At 40.1% G+C, this 19,557-nt stretch overlaps 1 protein-coding gene and 1 long non-coding RNA gene across 3 annotated transcripts in view; one reads left to right on the forward strand and one right to left on the reverse strand.

Annotated features, from left to right (window-relative positions):
* Window positions 1-19,557, reverse strand: part of galnt14 (UDP-N-acetyl-alpha-D-galactosamine:polypeptide N-acetylgalactosaminyltransferase 14 (GalNAc-T14)) — a 167,003-nt gene that overhangs the window by 1,023 nt on the left and 146,423 nt on the right. The window contains exons 6-14 of one of the 2 annotated variants that reach the window (XM_061901157.1): window positions 18,163-18,284; window positions 15,358-15,445; window positions 15,210-15,294; window positions 9,586-9,689; window positions 7,730-7,856; window positions 7,504-7,596; window positions 5,394-5,480; window positions 4,709-4,853; window positions 3,074-3,193 (exon numbers count right to left, since the gene is read on the reverse strand). In XM_061901157.1, the coding sequence (XP_061757141.1) occupies window positions 3,074-3,193; window positions 4,709-4,853; window positions 5,394-5,480; window positions 7,504-7,596; window positions 7,730-7,856; window positions 9,586-9,689; window positions 15,210-15,294; window positions 15,358-15,445; window positions 18,163-18,284 (971 nt within the window). The remainder of the gene's footprint in view (window positions 1-3,073; window positions 3,194-4,708; window positions 4,854-5,393; window positions 5,481-7,503; window positions 7,597-7,729; window positions 7,857-9,585; window positions 9,690-15,209; window positions 15,295-15,357; window positions 15,446-18,162; window positions 18,285-19,557) is intronic. The other variant, XM_061901158.1, reaches the window with a different exon arrangement.
* On the forward strand, window positions 2,601-18,617 carry LOC133553226 (uncharacterized). Its single transcript, XR_009806880.1, has 3 exons — window positions 2,601-2,697; window positions 9,606-9,779; window positions 18,181-18,617. It is a non-coding gene; the product is annotated as an uncharacterized LOC133553226 (long non-coding RNA).

Raw genomic sequence — 19,557 nt, forward strand, 5'->3', positions numbered from 1 at the left:
GGAAATGGATGGATGGATGGCCACACGTTGTAAGCAAAATACTTCCAAAAATTTATTAACGTGGACTGCGACTCAAACAAGTTGAAAAACTTATTCGGGTGTTATCATTTAGTGGTCTATATACTGTACTGTGCAATCTACTATTAAAAGTTTCAATCAATCAATCAATTCCTGTTTCGGTCGAGCCATAGTGTCGAAACAAAATTATTTTAATTTTGAGATTATTTAAAAAAACACTACATTTAATTTAAATAAGCCAACCTTGATTAAGGATTGTTAAAGTAATATTGTATATTTCTTTTGACGGTAGACAATCTGTCAATTATTTTGCACATTAACATAGACTTAGACAAACTTTGTTGATCCAGAAGGGAAATTGTTCCACACAGTAATTAGAATGGAAAGGATAATGCAGGTATTAAGTAGACCAAAAATGTACCATAGTAGCAATATAAAATATAACATATATGTCATATTTACATATTATATATACAGTATATAATATATACTGCTATATTATATTTTAATACAATGTATAACAAATCCCAATTACCATGTACAATATTACAGTATATGTAACAGCTGCAGCAAAAGAAAAAAGCAGCATAAAATAGGCTATCTGTATATAAGCTAATGCTGCCCCTAATACCACGTATTTTTGCTTTTAGTTTACAACTTTTTAAAATATAATTTTAAAAACGAAATTATATAAATCCATCCATCCATCCATTTTCTACCGCCTATTCCCTTTTGGGGTCGCTAGCGCCTATCTCAGCTACAATCGGGCGGAAGGCGGTGTACACCCTGGACAAGTCGCCACCTCATCGCAGGGCCAACACAGATAGACAAACAACATTCACACTCACATTGACACACTAGGGAGAATAAAAACTAAGATAAAATGAAAACACAAATCCTGCAATTTTCATATTTGACCACAAGATGGCGGCATGCTCAGTATGATAGGATGTGTAGTGCCCACTGACTGTGTGTGTGTGTGCGTGTGCGTTTGAGCATTGTTCATAGCTGGAAAACAAGGCATCAGATTGGATCAGACATGAAAAGTGTGTTTTAACCAGCTGTGTGTGTGTGTGTGTGTGTGTGTGTGTGTGTGTGTGTGTGTGTGTGTGTGTGTGTGTGTGTGTGTGTGTGTGTGTGTGTGTGTGTGTGTGTGTGTGTGTGTGTGTGTGTATGTGCATTTGTTGTTGGTGGTCCAGATAAAACTAAACAAAGCAAACAGAATCAGAGCATGCCATGTTCAATCATGTGACACAACATCTGCGAGCATGTATCTTTTCATCAGTGAACACGCGGCGGCCATGTTTTTTTTATGTTGTAGAGCCTTTGAAGCGTATCGCTGTAGTGTATTTCGATGTGGATAACATTGTTCGGGTTTTGTGCTCAACATAGCGCTCACCACATTGCGTTTTATTAAGATGGCGAGATAACCGAAAGCGAGTGAATTCAGTGTTTCTGGCTGCAGTTATTATCCCAGCATGCACTATGACGGTCTTTCCCACATCAGCACATACACTAAAATATCATCTTGACTTGTTGACATCGCCATATTTGCTGCTTACCACAGCATGGCTTTAAGACAGAGATTCCTCTAGGGAAGACATGCAGTATGATTGGTTTAGTAATGGATAACAGAGGGGACAGGGTTTTCCTTATTGACTTCAGGCGCATCAGCTGTAAAAAGTGATGTATGGTTTTTGAAATGTTTAAGGCGGGGTACACCCTGGACAAGTTGCCACCTGATTGCCGGGCCAACACGTGTGCAGATGAGATAGGCTCCAGCACCCCCCTGGACCCCGTAAAGTACAAGCGGTAGAAAATGGATGGATGGATGAATGAACTAGAAGTCAAAAGTATATGATATAATAATAAAAACAAATATTTAAAAAAACATGCAAATAATATTCATGATCGTAATGATATGCATCCTACAGTGCTAAATGCACATTTCTTGTGTTTTCTGACACTTGTTGGGCCTCTGGTGGAGGAATGTAATGTTACCAGATGCTTAGAATGCATGACGTTGCCTATTCATATATGAATGTTTCCGCGTGTGTGTGGCAAGCGCACTGGCAGCATCTGCGCTTGTTTTCGTTCTTGGCGCTGACATGTTGTCTTCCTCTGTGGATCGTTGTCCTTCTCACACGTCAAAGACTGACTCAAGGATCAAATGATGCACCGTACTAGCGCTTGTTTACACACACACACACACACACACACACACACACACACACACACACACACACACACACACACACACACACACACACACACACACACACACACACACACACACACACACACACACACTCACACACACACACACACACACACACGCACGCACGCACACATACACGCGTGCGCATGTTTGATCTAGTCACACACGTTTGGGATGAAGAAGTCAACCAGGATTAGCAGACAGAGACAGACATAGACATAGACACACACACACACACTGAACAGTTGGTGAGGTGTAATGAGCTCATTTTTAGCTGCCTGCCTCTTGACAGTGACTTGGCCCCGCCCCTCCAACATCTCCAGACGCCCCGCCACCCTCACCCTCACCTACTTCATGCTAGTGTGCCCCCTCCCTCCCTCTCTCTCAGGTGATTTATGACTTGTCAGATTGGTTTCTGCTGCAGGGAGTTCTGGGACGCCGTCAAGGTGCCCACTGGTCAGGTAATGACAAGTGTGTGTATGTGTGTGTGTGTGTGGGGTGGGGTGGGGTGGGTGGGGGTGTATAAGAACCTGCCGAGCACGTGTGTGTGTGTGTGTGTGTGTGTGTGTGGGGTGGGGGTGTATAAGAACCTGCCGAGCACATATGTGTGTGTGTGTATGCATAATGACCATATTTGTACAAATTCATACTTACATTAATTAACATTTGCATGAATTAATTTTTGTTCATGTGACATACGATAGTGGCTGGCCTTTGGTTATGCAACACCTGTGTGTGTGTGTGTGTGTGTGTGTGTGTGTGTGTGTGTGTGTGTGTGTGTGTGTGTGTGTGTGTGTGTGTGTGTGTGTGTGTGCGTGTGTGTGTGCGTGCGCAAACCTGCTTGCCGTCCGCCATGTTGCAGGGCAGCAGCAGCAGTTGTGAGGCGGGGAAGGTTGTGGTGACGGATACACAGTGGTGTTGTTGTCGTATCTGCTGACCTGGTGTGTACATCCACTCCTGCAGAAAGAACACTATTACTTTGGGGACCGCAACATGCATGCCGAAGGGCGGACGGCCACAATGTACCCCACTGAACATTTTGCTCATAATGATAAATACTTGCTTTTAAAAGATCTTAATTGTGAATGAATTGTTAGCATGTTGTTGATTGCTCCAGTAAGATGACATCTTCACTTCGCCGCTAACGAGGGCGTTGATTTATTGACGCCACGTGTTCATTGATGCTTGCGGGCGTGAATGATCTGCTTCTGTCTTTATCTTAATGGAGGCTGTCGTGTTTCTGCGTCGTTATCGCGCCATCAAGCACACCACGCATGCTGTTTTCTTTCCCACAGTTTCTTTTTACATGACTTCTTTATATTTTTGTGTAGGACTTTGGCACACTTTTCTCAGTATACATACTTTCGGGGGTCCTGATATTGCATTTTTAACTATTGGCTGATACAAAGCCGATATGATATCAGCATGAATAATACATACTTTGATGTGGGGTCTGAAACGAGGATGTCGTTGTGACTTGTGCAGCCCCCTCTGAGACATTTGTGATTTTGGGCTATATAAATAAACATTGATTGATCATTTTTAGAGTAGAATATTCGAAAAGGCTTAATCAAGTGATATTGTGTTGGGCTCTACATGCTGAATGTTGAATCTTATAGGCAAGTATGCATTCATGTCCTAGATGTGTTGCTGTAGTAAGGAAGTAGTCTTTGCCTTTAAGTAGAATGTGTCAGTTTTGTCTTTTGTTGAGTCTTACAAAGCATTTATACTGTAAGTATTGTACGTATTGCACACCAGCTGTTTGATTGGAAAGCACCTCTTAGTTGTAGTTTTCATTACAAATGTGGGAGGTGTTGAAATTGCCATGTAATATCACTAATGCTTATTAGTAGCATGTACAAAATATGGCAAATGCAATGCAAATTAGCATTGAGCTAGCACATTTGTTTCAATTAAAATATTTTATGTTGGAATGTCACAGAGAAGTTATTTTGTATAGCATGTCAGTTATATTGATGAACTATGTTTGTTTGTTTAGTTTTACAGTGTTTTTAAGTGAGACTCTCAAAAGGCTTTTGAATGTAGACGACCTGTTGTCAGTCTGCTAAGTTATCGGTCTGCTAAGCTAGCAAGAGAAGATGTTAGCGGGCACTAACAGACTGCTTGTGTTGGAGTCCTTATAGCAGAAGTTTCAGATGCAAACTGATATCAGTTTTTCTGCTGGTATCGGACCGATATCAATATCACAGAATAATATATTTGATACATTACTGCGGCGAAAAGTATATGATCAATATATGCTAAAATTTTGGCTTTTTGTCAAAGTTGGAAAAATATATTTACTGTTATACTTAATAAAGAATTGGTTTAATGTTTACAATATGTCGCTTTGGACAGCTCCTGCTTCAGCACGTCTCTAATCACGTCAACATGAGCAAACAACCTGGACCAACAACGTAGCTGCAGTACCCTTTTTAACCAAATGAGTGAGCTTGTTGGTGTTCAGCCTACCTGGTTAGGGGCATGGACCCCGTCTGGATTCATACAGGGCGCCAACATGAGCACCGGCACTTCCTGGCCGTCCACGCTACGAGACTCCAAGCAGTTGTGCCTCTGTCGGATCAGCCCGGACTGCGAGTCAGAATCGTCAGGGACTCTGAGGAAGCAGAAGCTATAATAATTAGCGACTTTTTGTGCACCTGTAAAATATATGTACACCAGGTGGACACTTCTGGGCTGGGGGTGGAAATAAACCTGTTCCTGTGTGAAAGCACACATGGCCTTTCTGGATCTTAGCCTGTTAATTAGCATGAGGAGATTAGCAGAGGGAGTTAATTAAGTCCATCAAGATGTGGTCTACAAAGACATGATGGCGGCCACTCACTACTTATTACTGCAAACTTTTTCCTCTGATAAACTTTGATGTTCAAGTAGAGCGCTCAAGGCCATGGGCGCTAATTCAATCTGCTATCTTGCCGCCTTTTAATAAGCTGTAAAAGGTTATTCTTCATTTAGAGGGTCGGCGTCCCCCGAGAGCTCGCCTGTTAATTCCATTGTGGGGGTTTTGTGTGTGTGTGTGTGTGTGTGTGTGTGTGTGTGTGCGCGCGCTTGTGTGAGGACACTTCAGAGCATGCTTTTTTGATACTTAATGAGATGCACCAGCCAACACAGATGAAGAAACAAGACTGGGACTGACTTGAGTTCTGGGTAGACATGGTCCAGGTACCACTTGAAAGATTTGCATTGGAGCTTGCGTCTCAGCTCCACGCGTCCTCGGATGCTGCTGACAAAAACACTTAGATGAGCAACGCGGTGGTCCCCCTCTACAAGGAGCAGCAAAATGGCGGCGTACGATGCGTTTAAATGTCAGCAGGTTGCCTGCTGCTGGCTGATAAAAACAAAGTGACATTTTAAGATTGTTGAGGAGGACGTGGGCGGGGCCTTAGACAACCTACAAACAGGACAGCTGATGATGACGACAATGATGTCAGTATCAGGAAGGATGTGATGATGCTCAAGAACTTCACTCAATCTTTCAGGACTTGGCTCTGAGGATCTGGATTTAAGCGTTTACTTTTCAAGGTCTAGGTTTAAAAACTTAATTCTACGGCTCTGGATTTAGGGACTTGGTTCTTAGGGCTTTGAAATTAAGGATTTGGATCAAAGGACCTGGAATATAAGATTCAAGTAACTGTTTCTAAGGATCTGGCTCAAAGGACTTTGTTTCTTGATAGCTGGATTCAAATACTTTATTTAAATATCTAGAATTAAGGACATAATTTTCAGGACTAAAAAGACCTAGATTGGATTCAAGGATCTATTTCAAAGGATCTGGATTGAAGATGTTTATTTTTTAATATTTTTGTTTGAGGACTTGGTTTCAAAGACTGAAGAGGAATTGAAAGACTTGATTCTAAAGATCTGGATTGACTGATTTAGTTCTTAAAGTTTAAAATAATGATTTGGCTCAGAGGACCTAGATTGCATTCAAGGATCTATTTCAAATGATCTAAATCGAAGGACTTGTTCTCAAGATTTTAGTTTAAGAACTTGGTGTTAGAGAGCTGGATTGAAGGACTTAATTCAAAGGATCTGGATGAGAAATGTCATTTTTAGGGATTGAAATTAGGATAGGATAAGATTTTAAGAAGACTTTATCACACAATGTGTAAATTATGTGGTTGCAGTGTAGATACACGTCTACAAAAATTAAGGTAAATAATAAAAACAGATGAAAACAAGAGGGAAACATCAAAGCACACAAAGGACATAATTAAAAAAACTCAGAGATGATGCAACCAAGTCCCACTTCAGCGGCTCCAATTCTACATACAGCTACTAAAGTAAAACGCAACAAAAATCAGCAATAAATGATACATATTGCACCATAAATAGACAAACAACAAAACAAAACAAAACAAAACAAAAACACCACTTCAACACCCACATACACTCTGGTGACCTCTGTGGTGTTCCACACCATCGTCTTCTGGGGCCAGAGACGGGAAGAGATCCAACAAAGCAACCAAGAGAGCCAGCTCTGTCCTAGACTGCCCACCAGCTCTCGACCAATGTCCAGTACATGTACAAGAATCTTTCCAAGGAAACCGAAGCATCGGATACATGCTCATTTAGCCAGGGCTCCGTGAATCTTGTCAATTTCAACACTATGCGCTAGCTCGGCAGCCCGGTCTCTTCATCCGCATCTCCTTTGTCTCTCCACGAGGACTCCGTTGTGGCAGAGAGCAAGCAGCTGGCCTTCCATGCAATCATGACCATGGCAAAAAGGCCCCCAAGGAAGATCCAAACGTTCACAAAAAACGCAACAGAAAAACTGCACAAGTCACAAAAGTGCCACCTTCTATTGTGCAATCCCGAAAGAGCCCAAACCAAAAGGCAAAAAACACAAGCAACGAGGGAAACATTAAGAACACAAAAAGAGGACACACAAGAGAATAGATCTCCTGCAACTTGCAGCAACTACAGCATCACCATTTAGGAAAAAAAGTTTTAAATAAAAAACAATTAAATCAAGGGCTTGGTTCTAAGGATTTGTCTATTAGGATTTGGTTTTGAGGACTCCGAAAAAACAAGGCTTCTAAAACTCTATTTCTTGGATCTGTCGGTATAAACTTGGACTAAAGATTTTTAAGGACTTATTTGCATTTGTGTGTGTGTGTGTGTGTGCATAGATAGATAGTACTTTATTGATTCCTTCAGGAGAGTTCCTTCAGGAAAATTAAAAATGTAAATTTAAAATGCATGTCTGTGTGTGTGTGTGTATGCAGGTGTATGCGTGTTCTTACTCTCCGTATGACTTTCCTCGCGCAGCAGGCCTAGCCGAGTAGTAGAAGAGGCGAAAGTCGTCCATCCACACTTCAGCTGTGCGACGTGTGTTCCTGACACACACATGCACGCATTCACGCACGCACACAGACACACCAGTAATGTGTAACTAAATGTTCCAACGTAAAACAAATATAGCGTGACCCAAAATGTGTTCTCAGGGTCAGGGGTCAGGCGGAGACGTACTTGATATAGGTGTTGGTGTTGCCCTCAGGGAAGACGTACGGATGTTTCTTCCTAAAGACGTGACCCACTCGACTGCACGGAATGATCTCCAAGCTTCCTCCGCACTGCCACACCCGGAAGGAGATCTCTATTTGAGACATGTCAGATGATACATATATATATATATATATATATATATATATATATATATATATATATATATATATATATATACACACACAAACACATACACATATATACATATGTAAATACACACATAAGCGGTAGAAAATGGATGGATAGATATATACATATACTGTATATATATACATATATATATGTATATATATATATATATACATTTATACATATACGTGTGTATATATATATGTATATATGTATGTATATATATATATTTGTGTAACTATATATATATATGTATGTATATGTATGTGTTTATACATACATATATACATGTATATATATATATATATATATATATATATATATATATATATATATATATATATATATATATATATATTAGGGCTGGGCAATGATTAAACATTTTAATCGAAGTTAATCGCACCTTTTCTCTGATTAATCGCGATTAACTGCATTGTATACGCAAAGCCCAATAATGAATTCAAAAGTAGTGTGTAGTGCACCTTTATTGGAATATTCTCCCACATGAACAAAAGCGCCAAAACATTTGTTGTGCAAACACAATTCAAATCAGTCCTTGTTAAACAGTAGCAGGTAAATAGCATATTTTATGAAAATCAACTCAAAAAATGTAAATACAAACATTTAAGCTTATTTCCACTGCCAGGGTATTTAAGTTATCCTGTTTGTTATGGAAAATAAATATAATCTACATACAAATCTCTGAGCCACAATCATAACATCCGAACAGGCAATTTCTGAGGTAACAGCAGGAACATTTTTTTATCAGGGATCTTATGTTTAAAAAACCTATATTATAGGTAGTGGGCCCAGCACAATATCACTTGATTAAGCCTTTTTTTTGATTGAATTATCCGTAGTAGCAATATTAATAATGTTGTGTTTATTCTGCGTAGTGCACTTAAAATAATTATGACCATATCTAGGAATTGATATGATGGGAATTTTCCGATTGTTTGCTTGGTGCTTTGATAAACTGAACGCATCATATACATGGTACTATATTGTGATGTTATGAGCCAGGGAAAAAAAGAACCACCCTACCCAGCATGCAACAGAAGTGACGCGCATGCGCGATAGCCCGGTATAGGTTGTGTCGTCATGACGGCATCTTGTATGTTGTGATATGCACGCTCTGAAAGTAAACATTAAGAACTCAGCCAACAGTCCTCGTTTGCATTATTCATAAATAGACGGACAACACATATACTCCGCTGCTTCACAGGCCGCTGGATGTAGCCGGCAAAGTATTCCCATGCTAGCTAGCCGGTCTAGCAAGCACGCGTCATTCAGTCCAAAACGGCCCGATCTATCCACATCCAGAATTGTCAGGCGGTCGTAAGTGATCCCGGAGTGACCACGGTGTAAGCCAGCCATGAAATTTGCAGAATTGTCCGGTACTTTTGCCAAATGTTCCATCTTTACCAACAGCCCCTCCACGCCGAAGCCCGTCCGGGCGCCACCATCTTTATAAGAAAAGGCGTTAACAAAATAAAAGCATGTAAACAACATACGCAAATGCGCAATAAAATAATTGTCGGCGTTAATAGATTGATGAGTTAACTCGTAATTAACGCATGAATTTGCCCACCCCTAATATATATATATATATATAAACATAAATAGAATATTGTTTGACTAGTCATTACCTTTTTTCACCACCACAAAGTTGCGACAGTCACATGACTCACCAAAGTTTTCTCCGCCCCAGATGTCCATGGCTGTGTCATACTTGCCCAGGTGATCGAACCACGAGCTGTCAATCACAAAGAGGCCGCCGGCGATAATGGGCGTCCTGCCAAGCGGGCATCATCATCATCATCATCTTAATCATCATCATCTTTAAAGTGTCTTTGTGAGGATGTATCTCAGAGGATGCAGAATTGTAAGTGGTCACATGACACCAACACGTGCCGCACGACAACAACCTCACAAGTGTGGTGACTCAGCTCCACCCCCGCTGGTGACACGTTGACTGACACAATGTCCACAGACTCCATACACATACATACACACAGACATACATACACGCACACACACACGCTGTCCAAATGGGATGGTTCTAAAAAATGTAGTTCATTTAATTTCACAAATGTACAATGGTGGCACAGGGGTTTGTGCATGTGCCTGAGTAGTCCTGAGTTCAATCCTGGGCTCAGGATCTTTCTCTGTGGAGTTTGCATGTTCTCCCCTTGACTACGTGGGTTCCCTCCGGGTACTCCGGCTTCCTCCCACTTACAAAGACATGCACCTGGGGATAGGTTGATTGGCAACACAAAATTGGCCCTAGTGTGTGAATGTCAGCGAGAATGTTGTCTGTCTATCTGTGTTGACCCTGCGATGAGGTGGCGACTTGTCCAGGGTGTACCCCGCCTTCCGCCCGAATGCAGCTGAGATAGGCTCCAGCACCCCCCGCGACCCCAAAAGGGACACGCGGTAGAAAGTGGATGGATGGATGGTACCAAAGTGGGCACTATAGCAGTTAAAGGAGCCACAAAAAAGTGGCCATAAATGGTACTGCATTCACGGTCAAAATTCTGTAGTCCTCTGCCTCTCTCCCTAACTGAGGTTGTCAGATACGCAGCCGAATCCAGCTCGATCGACTGGCCGACTGCAAGGAACTTCAAAATTCCACTGCCTCTTAGGTAGAGGTGCTGGGACCATAATAGCTGAATAGACAAGGGTTTGGCAATAACAAATTTCTAACCAACACATTTTAAACAGAAATTTGGCTATTTTCACGAAGAAAAACATCATGCCTGCGTACAATTTTACAACAAATGACATTCATATGGTAATTGTCATTACTATCAGAAAACAAAGACTAAAACAAACTACAACCAACGCTAGCAATGGTTACACTGGTGAAAATAAGTAGGGCATGCTTAGCAGCCTAATGTACGCGCAAAACTTAAGGAAACATTTTACCAAGGTATGCCGATAGCAGAGCTGGGGAAATATTTTGACTCGGGGGCCACATTGAGAGAAAAAAAGTGTCTGGGGGGGCCAATGTGTATGTGTGTATACATGATATATTAACATTTTGGTGTAAAAATCCTCTGTACAGCATGTATGTCTGGGTCCTTTTTTTCAGCAACACTAATACCAAAAGTCACAATGTCCGATAGAGTTCTAAAAAAGTTATGACAGACCAACAAAAAAAAAAACAGAATGGAATTTTACAGTTTTTTGCTGAATGGGACACCAAAAATGTACATGAAAATAAAGAAAGTGGGATTTACAATATCAACTATGAACAAAAAAACACTGAATATTAACAACATATGAACATTGCTCCTCTTTTACTTCTCAGACCAAGCAAAACAACAAAAATGAAAAAAAATAGCAACATAAGGTACAGCAAAGTGTAATAAACATCTACAATATGATTTATTATCACGTAAAAATCTGCTTCCGCATCTGTTTCTGACACACGTGTTTTGGGCTGGCTGCTCTGAAAACAAACCCCGCCCACTCTGCTTTGTTCCTGGTCTGAGATGCTGTGATGTAGATTACCGGAATAACTCTTACAACACGGTCATTTAAAAACAGCACTGCACATCATAATAGCAATTTTGATGTTAAAGGTCTAAAAAAATTATGTTCAGTACAATGTTCGGAGGGCCACAGGTGGCCCATGGGCCGTATTTTCCCAAGATCTGGCCTAAAGGCTACAGTTTAAAATTTTCAGATTGCAATATATCTTTATACGTGTAGTCCACAATATGCAAAAACGAATGACAAATTATTTTATCATGTGATTTAGCTGTCTCCATACGTTCATACGTTTCACATTGCCATGATGACAGCCGTGTTAATGTTGGAACCCATTTCCTCAGCGTATCAGCTATCAGCATATAGAGAACGAAATAGGCACTGATGCTACCCATATCCACATAGGTTTTATTTGTTGAAAATATATAAAAAAGATAAAAAAATCTCCTCCGCCTTTAATCGTCTCCATCTTTCAAAGGCTTCCCGGTACAAATCATTGTTTTGTTCCTGGCTTTGTCATGAATAAGTTGAGAATCGTAACCAGGCATTTTAGATTTACTAAGGTCTGACATGTTTACTAACTTTACCAGTGGCAGTAGCTCAACTAATAGGGCGGTGCGTAACTGACAACCTGGATGTGACACACTGACAGACATTCTAATTGGTCAAACGGTAGAGGGCGGGATACCGAAATGAAAACAAAAACAAGATTTCGGGTATGTTAATCTAATTTTGAAATGAGCATATCCCGGCTGAACTACTATTATCAGTTATAGAGGTATTCAAAAAGAGGATGATTTATTAATGCCTAATTAATATAGCTCCTTTAACAGTTAATTAAATAAAATGTCAAACTGTGTGGTAATTGCACATTTCTTTTTCCCGCCTTTTCTGGCACGCTGCTGCTCTGTATCAAATACACAGACTGGTGGGACAGTATGAATACCAATATTTCGCCTTTAGAGGCAGTATAGAAAAACGCAGAGAGCTGCAGTACAGGCGGAACTGTAAGGAAATAACTAAATGCAACATTGCATGTAACAAACCAGTCCGCTTGTCCAAGGAATGGAGTGTCTAAACAAAGAATCCACACGTTGGGAACTCAGTCTTGGTCAGTGTATGTTTTTGTCATTTTATTATTTATTTAATAGAAATTGAGAAACAAACACAAAAAAATATTGGTAATGTAAATTTAATTTTATAATGCAAAAAAATTTAATTAAAAAAGAAGTTAGTTTTTGTTTAGAATAGCAAAAAGTCAATCTAAAAACAGTTTGATTTTCATTCTATATTTTACATTACAATAAATGTAATACCCAGTTAACAAAAACGGAAAAACAAACCAAAATGGATGTTTTTTTCCATTTGCAGAAAGCCGGAGTTTTGTATTTATAAAGTAAAAGCAGGGATGATTATTATGGTACCTGTGTGCCTGTGACTTTGGCTAAAATGCCTTTGTAGCCCTACACAGAAATGAGACTTGGTACAACAAGGACTGACATCTACAGAAATCGCTACTCACATAGCAACAGAAACAGAAAAACAAACCAATACGTTTTTACATAAATCTGACACCAAAACTGTGAGTAGCGATTTTTAAAGACAGGACTGTGGACTGGCCTGTAAGAAAAGAAAACTGTACTATGGTGTTGTATGTTGCGTGATCATATCCATTTGCCTCCACTTTTATGTGATGTGTGCATATAGATACAGTTTCTGTAGGTGTCTGTCCTCGTTACCATGTCTAAAATATTTTCTGTGTAGGGCTCTTAAGACATTTTAGCTCGTCACATGGGTAACGTAGCATCCCAGTTTTACTTTGGTGTCAGAATATAAAACATTCTTTTGGTCTATATTTCCATTTCTGTTAATGATGAATTTACATTTTTGTTGTATAAAATATAAAATTAAAATAATTTTTGGGATATTGTTATTGCTCTAGGACACCAAAAAAGAAAAATGTTTTGTTTTTTAATGTTCCTTTTTTGTTTTTTAAAATGAAGTTGATATAAACAAGTAATTTTTTAGATGTAAATATAAACGGAATACAATGATTTGCAAATAATTTTCAACCCATATTCTGTTGAATATGCTACAAAAACAACATATTTAATGTTCAAACTGATAAACATTTTGCAAATAATCATTAACTTTATAATTTGATGCCAGCAACACGTGACAAAGAAGTTGGGAAATGTGGCAATAAAGTTGAGGAATGCTCATCAAACACTTATTTAGAACATCCCACAGGTGTGCAGGCTAATTGGGAACAGGTGGGTGCCATGATTGGGTATAAAAACAGCTTCCCAAAAAATGCTCAGTCTTTCACAAGAAAGGATGGGGCGAGGTACACCCCTTTGTCCACAACTGCGTGAGCAAATAGTCAAACAATTTAAGAACAACGTTTCTCAAAGTGCAATTGCAAGAAATTTAGGGATTTCAACATCTATGGTTCATAATATCATCAAAAGGTTCAGAGAATCTTGAGAAATCACTCCACGTAAGCGGCATGGCCGGAAACCAACATTGAATGACCGTGACCTTCAATCCCTCAGACGGCACTGTATCAAAAACCGACATCAATCTCTAGAGGATATCACCACATTGGTTTAGGAACACTTCAGAAAACCATTGTCATTAAATACAGTTCGTCGCTACATCTGTAAGTGCAAGTTAAAGCTTTACTATGCAAAGCGAAAGCCATTTATCAACAACATCCAGAAACGCCGCCGGCTTCTCTGGGCCCGAGATCATCTAAGATGGACTGATGCAAAGTGGAAAAGTGTTGTGTGGTCTGACGAGTCCACATTTCAAATTGTTTTTGGAAATATTGGACATCGTGTCATCCGGACCAAAGGGGAAGCGAACTATCCAGACTGTTTTCGACGCAAAGTTCAAAAGCCAGTATGTGTGATGGTATGGGGGTGCATTAGTGCCTAAGGCATTGGTAACTTACACATCTGTGAAAGCACCATTAATGCCGAAAGGTACATACAGGTTTTGGAACAACATATGCTGCCATCTAAGCGCCGTCTTTTTCATGAACGCCCCTGCTTATTTCAGCAAGACAATGCCAAGCCACATTCAGCGCGTGTTACAACAGCGTGGCTTTGTAAAAAAAAGAGTGCGGGTACTTTCCTGGCCAACCTACAGTCCAGACCTGTCTCCCATCGAAAATGTGTGGCGCATTATGAAGCGTAAAATACGACAGCGGAGAGAGACCCTGGACTGTTGAACGACTGAAGCTCTACATTAAACAAGAATGGAAAATAATTCCACTTTCAAAGCTTCAACAATTAGTTTCCTCAGTTCCCAAATGTTTATTGAGTGTTGTTAAAAGAAAAGGTGATGTAACACAGTGGTGAACATGCCCTTTCCCAACTACTGTGGCACGTGTTGCAGCCATGAAATTCTAAGTTATTTGCAAAAAAAAAAAAAAAAAAGATTATGAGTTTGAACATCAAATATCTTGTCTTTGTAGTGCATTCAATTGAATATAGGTTAAAAAGGATTTGCAAATAATTTTGTTTCGATTATATTTACATCTAACACAATTTCCCAACTCATATGGAAATGGTGTTTGTATTTCACATTGTTTTCTGCATGTAAAACAATCACTATTTTCTGTAAAATGCATTTTGTGTTCATATTTTTGGTTTTCTGCAACGGACTGATTGGATTTTACAATATTTCTCATGAAAAAAATATACCAGTATTTAGTGTTTGTACAATTAGGTCTTCGTCACACCTTTTAGGGATGTATTACAACTAAAAAATCAAGGTGCTACTATTGTACACTCTTGTTGAAATTTGTACACACTTGATTGGCTGGGTGGGGTCGGTCCGATGTGCTCTCTCCTCAGGTGAAAGCCCCTCCCACTTAAAATGGAGACTCCAATCAAAACCTGAGAGTTGAATAAGAAGATAAATATGTCATACAGGAACAGTTGTGGGTAGTGTCGGTGTACCTCCTCGCAGGTCAGAGGAGGCGGCCACGTAGGCGAAAGTGTCCATATTGATGATGTCGATGACAGGGCTGACAACTCTGGTTGGGTCCTGAACAAAAAAGACAAAATGACCAAGTGTTAGTAGTAAAAAGACTAACTAAAACACTGTTGTGTTGAAAATGATGGTGTTTTGTGTAAGAGGCACACGGGCTTTAATGTATTAAAAATAACGAGCACATCAAATAACACGTAACTGCGTATGTAATAATTTGCCTACGACTTTTAGGTCAGCTAGCTCCGCCTTTAACCTTTAAACGGGCTCCAAAGCGGCCGTTAAAAGAGGAACTGGCCAGGATCCAAACATCATCTTTCTGCAGGTTTTGCTCTGAAGGCCCGTCGGCTCTTCACGAGGATGAAAGCAGACCGGAACGAGCGCTTTAATGACGGGGCGCGCTACGATTAGCGTGGTCAAGCAGCAGCCAGGGATGTTAGCCGGCAGGTGGGGCGGTTCAGGACCATTAGCTGGGGGGGTCAGAGCCAAGAGGACACCGGCTGTGTCAGTCCGCATTACATAGTGTCTTTTAAAAAACACATCATTCTGTAGTTTTTAATTGTGACATAATAATCATGCATTAATACCAGTTTTTAAATGTGGACTTTCTCATGCAAATACAGGAGGAAGATAAAACTGCAAACTACGAGTACCATAAAAACATTGATAACTCAAGTCAACATCATTTTCTTTTAAAGCTTGACTTTTTCATGCATCTCTCGTACATTTAAGAGCTTATAAGATCTAGAAGGTTCTCAGGCACGCAGAGGGAATATTACTTACCTGGATCAATAACACATACATTTCAATGGCAATTTATTCCATTTACACAAGCACCAAGTGCTGGGCAGCGCCGCACCGTGATGGATGACCCTTTCAACACACACACACACACACACCCACACACACACACATGCACACACACACACACGCACACACACACACACACACACACGCACACACAACCACACACGCACGGACACAACCACACACCGTAGGAATGAATTTATTCTGAATGTATTTAGATTGATGTTTTGGAATAAATATTGATTATATGAGCAAAAACACCGACAAAATGGATGATGCTGATATGAGATAAGGATGATGCTGATATGAGATAAGGATAATTGTGATTTGAGAAGAGAAATAAAATAATATGAAAAGAGGATGATGCTGATATGAGATGAGAATGATGTGGATATGAGATGAGAATCATGTGGATATGAGATGAAAATGATAGTGATATTAGTAGAAGATTATGGAAAAGAACATTTTTATGATGGAAAAGAGGATGATGGGGATATGTGAAGAGGGCAGAGAAAAAGATGATGGGGGAAAGGTTGACGGTTATATGAGAAGAGGATAATGGAGATATAAGGAGAGGATAATGCGGATATGAGAAGAGGATGATAGTGATTAGAGAATAGGATGATGGTGATATTTAAAGAGGATGATGGCGATGTGAGATGAGGATCGTGGCGATGTAAGAAGAGGATGGTGGTGATATTAGAATAAAATGATGATATGAGATGAGGATGATGGTGATATGAAAAGGGGAAGATTGTGATATGAGAAGAGGAAGATTGCTATATGAGAAGAAGATGATTGCGATGTGAGATGAGGATCATGGCGGTATAAGAAGAGGCTGGTGGTGATATTAGAATAAAATGATGACATGAGAAGAGGATGATGGTGATATGAGATGATAATGAAAGTGATACGAGAAGAAGACGATGGTGATATCAGAGGAGAATGATTATATGAGAAAAATGATAATGGTGATATGATAAGAATATGATGGTAATGTGAGCTGAGGATGATGGTGATATGAGAAGAAGATCATGGTGATATGAGAAGAAGATCATGGTGATATGAGAAGAAGATCATGGTGATATGAGAGGAGGATAATGGTGATACGAGATGAGGAAGAAGGTGACAAGAAAATAGGATGACGGTGATACTAAAGGAGGATGAAGGTGATGAGAAGAGGATGATGGTGATACAAGAAGATGATGATGGTGATACGAGGAGATGATTATGGTGATACTAAACGAGGATGAAGGTGATATGAGAAGAGGATAATGGTGACACGAGAAGATGATGATGATGATATGAAAAGAGGATGAAGGTGATATGTGAAGAAGATGATGGTGATATGAGAAAAGGGTGATAATATGAGAAGAGGATGAAAGTGATATGAGAATAAGATGGTATGAGAAGAAGATGATGGTGATATGAAAAGAGGATGAAGGTGATGATGTGATATGAGAAGGGGATGAAAGTGATATGAGAATTAGATGGTATGAGAAGAAGATGATGGTGATACGAGATGAGGATGAAGGTGACAAGAAAATAGGATGACGGTGATACTAAAGGAGGATGAAGGTGATGAGAAGACGATGATGGTGATACAAGAAGATGATGATGGTGATACGAGAAGATGATTACGGTGATATGAAACAAGGATGAAGGTGATATAAGAAGAGGATGATGGTGATATGAGAAAAGGGTGATAACATGAGAAGAGGATGAAAGTGATATGAGAATAAGATGGTATGAGAAGAAGATGATGGTGATATGAGAAGAGGCTGATAATATAAGAAGATGATGATGATGGTGATATATGAGAAAAGGATGATAATATGAAAAGATGTTGATGGTGATATGAGAAGAAAAAGAAGGTGATATGAAAAGATGAAGATGGTGATATGAGATGAGAATGATATGAAAATCATAGCGACAACGATGTAGTTTTATCTTGAAGGTGCATGTACCTGTTTGATCCTCTGCAGGAGGGGCGGCAGCCAGTCCTTGTTGACCTCACAGTGACTGTCCAGGAAGGTGAGGACGGTCGCCCCGGCAGCATCAGCGCCGCGCACTCTGGACCGGATCAGACCTGCACACACAATACACCAATAAACTGAGTGGACATAACCATTTGTGGAAGGATTGTGGGTAATGCTCGTTTCTATGCCGCGAACCAGCATCATCCTAACAGGGAGATGAACCTCCTTGTTCCTGTCGGACATGTTGGTCTTGTGAGTGAGTGAGGAGAAATCGATGCAGCGCTATGAGACGGGCAAGGAAGCAATCTTTTAACAGGCCCGTCACACTGCATGAGACAGGAAGTGACTCTGCACTTCTCTGTCCATGCGTGTGTGCGCCTGCGAGCTTGTTAGGTAGGCCAGTGTTGTCTTCTGTTTGAATTAAACGCTCTGATCAATACTCACTGACATGCAGCTCAGTGTGTGTGTGTGTGTGTGTGTGCGTGTGTGTGTGTGTGTGTGTGTGTGTGTGTGTGTGTGTGACATTGTATTCACGGCCGTAAAAGTTTCACGCTGCGCCGTTGGGCCGAAGCTCAGCCAATTTAAAATCCCATTTCATCCTCAATAAGGCTTTATTTTCTGCATGGGCAGACACGCACACACACACACACGCACACACACACGCGCTATGAAGAATGGGCGACTTTGTAGAGGAAGGCATGTTTTACAATACACACCACTAACGGTGTGTGAATGTGTGTGAGACATACAATATAGTAATATAAGTATAGTCTGCGTTTATTGGCATTAAAAAGACAATTGAGCCAGAAGACTTTAAGTCGTAAACTGTTAACGAGTGTGTGTATGCGTGTGTGTGTGTGTGTGTGTGTGTGTGTGTGTGTGTGTGTGTGTGTGTGTGTGTGTGTGTGTGTGTGTGTGTGTCCTGTAATGGAAGCAGGCAGTGACACGATGTAGGACGTGTTCCTGTCGTCAAACAAGGAGACAGCAAGGTGAGCCAGGAGGAAAGAAAAGGACAAATGCAGCAGACAAGAAAAAGGCCAAAGCATAAATAATAAAAAGGTTCACGGACGAGCTTGAGCCTATCCCAGCTAACAATGAAATAATGTTTAGGTTGTGTGCAACAAACATCTTCAATAACATTGTGCTCTTTTCAAAGTTTACAGCATATGGAGATGACTGGCTTTTAGGTAAGTTTATGGTATCATTTACACTTTGTAAAAATCATTACTTACATTATATTAATGGCAAATATGTGAAATTGTAATTTTAAGGTCATAGTATAGCCTTCACTCACTCAACTTGGCCAGAAATGTTGTGAAGTGTACCTTTGGCGTGCTAAAAAGTCGGTGTTGTTGTCTGGCTCGCACTGGAGGAGCTTTTATA

The sequence above is a fragment of the Nerophis ophidion genome, linkage group LG05 (assembly GCF_033978795.1).
Source record: "Nerophis ophidion isolate RoL-2023_Sa linkage group LG05, RoL_Noph_v1.0, whole genome shotgun sequence".
Lineage (NCBI taxonomy): Eukaryota > Metazoa > Chordata > Actinopteri > Syngnathiformes > Syngnathidae > Nerophis > Nerophis ophidion.